The 8,361-nt window shown below is 45.7% G+C and overlaps 1 protein-coding gene across 1 annotated transcript; it reads left to right on the top strand.

Annotated features, from left to right (window-relative positions):
- Window positions 1–211: 211 nt before the first annotated feature.
- On the top strand, window positions 212–5,420 carry LOC133922060 (chaperone protein ClpD1, chloroplastic). The gene is made up of 12 exons (XM_062367218.1): window positions 212–1,047; window positions 1,549–1,718; window positions 1,817–2,046; window positions 2,138–2,246; window positions 2,330–2,457; window positions 2,564–2,665; window positions 2,747–3,028; window positions 3,123–3,247; window positions 3,335–3,629; window positions 3,734–3,967; window positions 4,387–4,617; window positions 4,838–5,420. Exons 1-12 carry the CDS (start codon window positions 410–412, stop codon window positions 5,147–5,149), a joined length of 2,856 nt encoding a protein of 951 aa, XP_062223202.1. The 5' UTR covers window positions 212–409; the 3' UTR covers window positions 5,150–5,420.
- Window positions 5,421–8,361: the final 2,941 nt, after the last annotated feature.

Below are 8,361 nucleotides of genomic sequence, written 5' to 3'. Positions count from 1 at the left end.
CTTGTTTGACCGCGGGGCGGGGCGGGGCTGGGGGTGGGTGGTGGCGTGCGGAGCCGCCCCGGTAGAAACGGAGGGGGGCCCGAGCGTGGACAAACCAAAACCACCGATCCCTTTCCCCCCACGCGCGCACAGTGCCTCCTTCCTTGCGTGCTTCCTTCGCCTTCCCCCTTCCCCTCCCGCCCGCGCCGCGCGGTATTTTTATACCACCTTCCTCCGCCTACTCATTCCTTCACCAAGCCACGCTTCCACCAAGTGGCTACTACGGGGCAAGCCAAGTAGCCAAGTAGCCAAGTAGGACTGCCTCGATCCATCGCCCAATTAACACTTTCTCAGTGGGAGCGGAGCATTCCATTCGTTCGTAGGCCAAGTCTAAGCTGAGCGGCTAAAGATAGTATACTTGCCGGGGGCGATGGAGGTGTGCAGCTGCTCCACCTCGTCGTCCGTTGTCCCCGCTGGGGATCGCGCCGGCAGGAGGTTCGCCGCCGCGCCGTCGGCGGCCGCGGTGCGGTGGTGGGGCGCGGCGGGGGCCGGGAGGGCGGTGGTGCTGGCGCAGCCGCTGCTGCGGCCGGCGGCTGTGGCGAGGCCAGCGCAGGCGCCCTCGCGGCGCGCGCGGGCGCGGCGCGGCGGAGGGGTGATCAAGGCGGTGTTCGAGCGGTTCACGGAGCGGGCCGTCAAGGCAGTGGTGCTGTCGCAGCGGGAGGCCCGGGGGCTCGGGGAGGCCGCGGTGGCGCCGCGCCACCTCTTCCTCGGGCTCGTCGCGGAGGACAGGTCCCCCGGCGGTTTCCTCTCGTCGGGGATCAATATCGAGCGCGCGCGCGAGGAGTGCCGCGGCATCGGCGCCAGGGGCGCGGACGCGCCCGCTGCGGCGCCGTCGACGGCCGGATCGGGGCTCGACACCGACGTGCCCTTCTCCACGAGCAGCAAGCAGGTGTTCGAGGTGGCCGTCGTGCTGTCCAGGAACATGGGCTCCAGCTTCATCTCGCCGGAGCACCTCGCCATCGCGCTTTTCACCCTCGACGATCCCACCACCAACAACCTCCTTAGGAGGTAGGTACCTGTTGTGTCCTCATCGATTCTGTGACTCTGTGTAGGAACTTGTTATTTGTTTTCCATTACAATTTATTATCAGATCCATTTGATGGATGCTATCCACTTACTGATCAAATAATCACCAAGAGTTAATCGTTTAATCATATCCTTAGACCATGCTGTTGTTCATGCTTCTTCTCTTACACGCACAAGGACCACTAATTGTCCGTTTGATTGTAGCTCCTAGGGAGTCTATCATTTGGCATCTAGTATTCTATTTGTACAATATGACAAAGCCATTGACTCCCCAAGAAAAGATCATTGTCTAATTTATTAGTGTCGTCCCATTGCTAGCCTAAAAAGCATTTTCTCATGATAGTAACTGATCATACTGATGGATTATATCATGATGAGATTTTTGAAAAATACTGTTCATCATGAAAAAGGAAATAAATGAAAGAAAAATATCTTCTGGTCCCTTCGTGCGCTATCATTGATGAATATTGTTGGTTGTTGTAGTTTGGGAGCGGATCCCAGTCAGCTAGCATCTGCTGCGGTCCACCGTCTGCATGCGGAGCTTGCAAAAGATGGCAGAGAACCTGCAGGAGCATCTTCTTTCAAAGTCCCAGAGAAATCTCCTGCTGGAACTGGAAGATCTGCCTTCTCCAAATCCTTGAATAAAAAGAAAGGTCAGGATCCAGCAGTTTGATCAAAACTTACAATCATGTTTATTGTACTATAGGTCGGGGAACCTCACTACACACTTGCATTGTTTGCCTTTTTTCAGATAAGGGTGCACTTGATCAATTTTGTTTAGATTTGACCACACAAGCTAGTGGAGGTTTCATCGATCCTATAATAGGTCGTGAGGAGGAGATTGAGAGAGTTGTTCAGATAATATGCCGACGGACAAAGAACAATCCTATTCTTTTGGGTGAGGCAGGTGTTGGCAAAACTGCAATTGCTGAGGGGCTGGCTCTTAGAATTGCAAATGGAGATGTCCCCATTTACCTTGTGGTAAGCTTGACTCAACAATGATGGATATAAAGTTATGCATTTGGGATTCACTTTTCCAGATCAGTGGTATTCATATCCAAATTATTTGCAGGCAAAGCGTATAATGTCACTGGATGTTGGTCTACTTATTGCTGGTGCAAAAGAGAGGGGTGAATTGGAGTCTAGGGTTACCAGTATAATTCGTGAAGTCCGGGAAGCAGGTTAGTTAGTAGTGAAATATTATCAGATATGAAGCTTCTGCACGTGGTTATGAATTTTATAAAGCACATAAAATTTTATGCAGGTGATGTTATTCTTTTCATCGATGAGGTTCACAATCTTATTGGATCTGGAACTGTTGGAAAGGGTAAGGGTGCCGGCCTTGACATTGGCAACTTGCTGAAGCCCCCGCTCGCTAGAGGTGAATTGCAGGTATTAGATTCATCTGTTTTCTTACTTAATGCCCTCATTCTATGTAGAGAAGAACATCTACCTTAGCACATTTCCTATCTTATGGGCAATATGTTTGTATTTCTAGTGCATTGCGGCTACAACTCTAGATGAACATCGAATGCATTTTGAGAAGGATAAGGCTTTGGCCCGGCGGTTCCAGCCAGTATTAGTAGATGAGCCTAGTCAGGTATTGCGGTTGTTTTCATATGAAAGTCAGGTAGTTTTACAGGTACATTTATCTGTTAACCATCGTTAAAACTTACTGCAGGAAGATGCTGTGAAGATTTTACTTGGTCTTCGTGAGAAATATGAAACTTACCATAAATGCAAATTCACTTTAGAAGCGATCAATGCAGCAGTTTATTTGTCAGCAAGATATATACCTGACAGACAGCTTCCTGATAAGGCTATTGATCTGATTGACGAAGCTGGAAGTAGAGCTCGGATGGAATCATTTAACAGGAAGAAGGAAGAACAGTCTTCAATTCTCTTGAAGTCACCGGATGAATACTGGCAAGAGATAAGAGCTGCTCAGGCCATGCATGAAGTGGTAATGGGATATTTTGTGCTGCTTATATGATTGAACTTTTTTGGTCCATCTGGTGAGTAAAGTATCTAATATTTTAATGCCCTTCATTACTCAGGTGTCATCTAACAAGATGAAATATAATTCAAATGAGAATGATCAAAAGAGTGGTACTACTGACGTTGAAGCACCTTGTGAAGACAATACTGGGTCAACATCTACCGCGTCACTCTCAGCTGACGAGTAAGTTTTGTCAGTCAACATGTCATACAGGGTAATCTCTATTTCCTACATGTATGTCTGCTCATTAAGGAACATTTTGAAATGCAGACTAGTTGTAGTTGGGACAGAAGAGATTGCAAGAGTTGCCTCATTATGGTCAGGGATACCAGTACAGCAGTTGACTGCTGATGATAAAAAGATTTTAGTAGGACTAGATGATGAGCTCAGAAAACGTGTCATTGGCCAAGATGAAGCTGTTGTGGCGATATCTCGTGCGGTGAAGAGATCGCGTGTTGGCCTTAATGACCCTGACAGACCTATTGCTACACTGCTTTTCTGTGGTCCAACAGGAGTTGGTAAAACCGAGCTTACCAAAGCTCTAGCAGCAAGTTATTTTGGATCAGTAAGTCAATCATATTCTGATCATCCTGTTGTTATTTCGACAATGTTTACATCTGATTAATAGAATGTGGCCTGACAAGATGTTTGCTTTTGTTTTTTCAATAGGAATCTGCTATGCTTAGATTAGACATGAGCGAGTATATGGAGAGGCACACTGTGAGCAAGCTGATAGGCTCTCCTCCAGGGTACATCGGATATGGTGAAACTGGTACTTTGACAGAAGCAGTCAGGAGAAAACCATTTACCGTAGTATTGCTTGATGAGATAGAGAAAGCTCACCCTGATATTTTCAATATCCTTCTCCAAATCTTTGAAGATGGACATCTGACAGACTCGCAGGTAATAGATCAGCAGATCCTGTTACACGCAACCATTGATTTTAGTTTAAACAGTAGAACTATTGAACTAAATGAGATGAAGTCTTTTACCTGGAAACTTATACTAAAATGGTCACAACTTAGCACTTCTGACACAGTTTATTTAATATGAGTCCTTCAAACACTCATTGGAGATATGATTGTTGAAATTAGATATCAAGGCAATTTATAAATAAAGATGCCGACTTGTTGTCATGTTTTTAGGAAGGAACTTAAGAGTCTCTGAGCCTCTCCATGTAATTAGATAGCAAGGCAATGCACAAATCCAGCTGCTCAGTTAGATTAATTCTTGCATAGTTTTAGGATGCAATGTAAGTAGTTTCCGAGCTCTTTAAGTTTTTAATATCTTTTAATTACGCTGGAGCTTTGTGTGGACTGCAGGGCCGCAGAGTTTCCTTCAAGAATACCTTGATTGTCATGACGTCAAATGTTGGTTCTACATCAATTTCAAAGGGAAGACAGAGCATGGGTTTCTTGAAGGAAGATACTGAGTCAAGCTCGTATGTCGCAATGAAATCCCTTGTAATGGAAGAGCTGAAGGCATTTTTCCGGCCAGAGTTGCTCAATAGAATTGATGAGATGGTTGTGTTCCGTCCTCTGGAGAAGTCTCAGGTCTGTTTCTCTTACATTTTGTTCTGAAGTGGTTTTACTGATAATTCGTAATAGATACCGTGAATCGGTTTACTACGAGAACGATGGGGGCAAAAACTTCTTTCTAAGACATTAACCACTGAAGGCTAGATAAAATTCATAGTTAATGCATGTACCTACTGTGTTGAACCTCAGAGCACATAAGACGCTAATGGTAATGCCCTCCGTGACATATTTGCAGATGCTGGCCATTCTTGATATCATCCTGAAAGAAGTGAAGGGCAGGCTTTTAGCCCTTGGGATAGGCTTAGAGGTTTCTGATGCAATGAAAGACCTGATTTGCCAAGAAGGATACGACAAGAGCTACGGCGCGAGGCCGCTGAGGAGAGCTGTCACCCACCTGATTGAGGATGTCATCAGCGAAGCGATTCTTTTTGGCGAGTTCAAGCCTGGTGACACGATACTGATGGACATCGATGCCGAGGGGAAGCCTTGCTTGAGCCATCTGGACGAACAGATCGTCCAGGTTTCTGACCCAACACGGACATTCTGAAGTTCAGCATCGGACATTCTGAAGTTATGCTTCCAATGTAGTAGAGAGTAGAGATCTAATTTTTTATTCTTTGAAGCATCGAGATTATTAATTCTTTCATACGTAGGCACAGAGTATTTCATTATGTACATACCAACCAGATAGGGGAATCTGGCTAGCTATTAATGCTGTTCCAAAAATCTTATCCAACTGTATATTGCTCCCGTTCAATTGAACAAATACATAAGCCTGAAACTGTCAAGTTGCCACACCTTATTGTTCAGGTGTGTTAGACCCTGTTTGTTTCAGCTCAGGATTATAATAATCGGTTTATAGATGGTGGATTATAATAAGTTGGATTATGATAAGTTGAAGGGAAATAAGCTGTAAGTTGTTTGACAACCTAGATTATTATAGTCTGGATTATTGGTAAAAGTCTGCAATGCCCTCAATAGGAGGTGGGGGATTCAGGTGTAGGGTGGGAGGAGTGGCATTGGTAGGTAATTTTCCTTAAATTTGATAGGTAGTATAGCAGAAGGTTAAAATAAGTTGAAATAAGCTTATTTTCACAGCTTATGAGATTATTATAATCTGAACTTCAGTTTATAATAATTTAGACAAATAAGCTAGTTATTTGTTTCAACTCAGAACAAATAAGCTAACTTATTATAATCCTGAGCTGAAACAAACAGGACCTTAGTTCCTCTCCTAACTACTGTCTACTGAAATTTGTTGTGATGTGTTAGAGATCAAATGATCTATGCCAGTAATTCCTAAGCAGTTGCCCTACCCATTGAATGAACATGTGTCCGTTCAGAAGGAGTGTCTTTCAAACGGATACCTTCTCACATGTATATATACTCATGAAAGATCAATAAAGAATAGAGTCTAAATCATTGTTTGTCTACTATTACATTACAATCCTATCGAATCTCAACACGTTATCAGTCACTTTCGCTCTAATGGGTTCGACAAAGAACACAAGGAGAATAGGAGGCACGAATGCTTCCATCAATTACAGGTGAGAGCCATGGAAGATTGGAACTTACCTGTGATGCACTTGTGAAAGTGTATCTAGGTCTTCTATGTTTTGGCTAATTAATGATAATCAATTAAGGAACTATTGTGTTCGTTGAAGTTATGAATAGATTTTAAGTTCATTTGGAGAAGTTAAATGACGTTGGCATACCTCTAAAAATTGGAAAAGCGACATATAGTTACTCAATAGGCTTTAATTCATTTTATTTTGAATTTGAGTTTAGGATAGCCGTACTATCAAAAGGGACACGTGTTAATAGTCTTGAAGGAGTCTAGTCTTGAAGGTACAGTGCTCAAAGTATCTTTTTATAACTGAAAGTTGAGAGACATAATTACCTACGGACACTGGAAAAAAATGTTTATGTTGTCTGAGCCCGTAGTCTCCGGGTTAGCCCGAAAACTCCGAACTCTAATCAGTAGGTCGAAGTCTCCAGGTGAGACTCTAACAGAGAGTCTCGATTTGAGCTTGAGAGCTCAACCCGGAGTCTCCGAGTTAGCCCGGATACTCCGGAGTCTGGTATGTGGCCAGAGTCTCCTAATGAGACTCCGAGCCAGAGTCTTGGGTACGCTTTAAGTGCTTAACCCGGAGTCTTCGGGTTGGCTCGGATACTCCGGGTTCTGGTGTTTTTAGACCCTCCGGGTAGGCTCCCGATACTGGTTCTGCCTATGTGCCCAAGTGTTACCCGGAATCTCTGGGTGAACCTGGATACTCCGGGTTAGTATAAAATCCACAGTAACAGCTAGTTTTTTTTTTGAACTAGGCTATAAATACCCCTCACCCCCTCCTTCATTTGCTGTTGAACAACTCGTGGACAAACTCATTCAAAGCCAAGTAGCCCTCCTAACTCCTCTAGAGCTTTGATTCTTGCAAGATTTGGAGATTAGGGTTTAGGAAGTGAGATTGAGTGCTAGAGAGCTAAAATCCATTCTTGAGCAGTTGAGGCCATCGCCAAGCTTTTGATTCATTTACTTTACTCTTGGAGCTTTGAGTTCCTAGACGGCAAGACGTCACCCGGAGAGCGCCCATGCTTGTGAAGCGAAGAGGACTCTTTCCCTGCCTGTGCACTGAGAAATCTGCAGCTTGCTCTCAATCGTCTTGAGCCAATCATCAGCATCCATTGGCTCGATTGCCTGTGCAAAAGAGGGTGGCTTGGTTCTCAGGAAATCCTTTAACTTGTTCTGCGGCTGCATCTGCAGTGGCGGTGGCGGTGGCGGTGCCTAATAAGCTGGAGGCGTCTGTTGAAGTCTCACCACCGTTTGTACCAATCCCTGTAGGATCTGAGTCTGTACGGCCATCATTTGCATTGGGTCCACCACATTCCGGTTGGTCTGCCTGTTCCAAGAGGGGAACGTGTCCTGGTTGCCATCTTGGGGGTGAGTATTAGGGTTACTGCCTTCAGTGTTGTTCCGGTTGGCGCCAGCGTCGTTCGTGTTCCTCATGTTCACCATCTGACGGTTGCAAGAATATATGATTGAGCTCGAGAACAGGGCAAGGGCACATGAAGAATTAATGAAGACTCAAAAACTGATTCATTGATTGATGGGGGATACATCTGCGAAAGACATCGCATCGACACAAACTAAGCAATCCTAACACCCAGTTCAAAGCAAAGAAATCAAGCAAACATTACATTAAGAAACGACTCTGAACAATACTAACTACTATTGGGGAAACTGCTAAATTAAGAACTATCGCCACCTTATGACAGGTCCTGAGGTGCAATACGTATAGCAGCTTCAAGGCGGAACCTCTTGCGGGAGGGAGAGTGTGGCAACTCCGGGTCAGGCCTCTCCTCTGGCTCCTCCTCCGAATCCTCCTGCATCATCGCCTGTAGGGCTCGAATCCTCTCCTTAGCTTCGGCGAGCCACAAGTGCATGTCATGTAACTCATCGAGGGCTCCGTCCAGCTCCCGTGTCAAGGTGTCGGTGAAGCGGACCTGCTCCACTAGTCTGGCGTCACCCTCCCTATTGGTGAGGGCAAAGGTGACCTCCAAGCTACCACTTGCACGCTGAGGGTAGAAGTGGTATGGCATGGTCTGGAGAATGTCGTGGTGCTCCGCACAGAGAACTGCCAGTGCCTGGCGAGCTGCATCGCCAATCCCAGCAGCGAAGGTCTCCCTCGGGGCGGCGACTGAGTGGATTCTGCGCACCTTGCTCCCGTCGTCGTTCGGAATCTTCTTGTAGATGGTTACCTC

Source organism: Phragmites australis, chromosome 6 (assembly GCF_958298935.1).
Source record: "Phragmites australis chromosome 6, lpPhrAust1.1, whole genome shotgun sequence".
Lineage (NCBI taxonomy): Eukaryota > Viridiplantae > Streptophyta > Magnoliopsida > Poales > Poaceae > Phragmites > Phragmites australis.
Note: the sequence above shows the minus strand (reverse complement) of the source record. Positions and strands in the feature narration are given on the sequence as shown.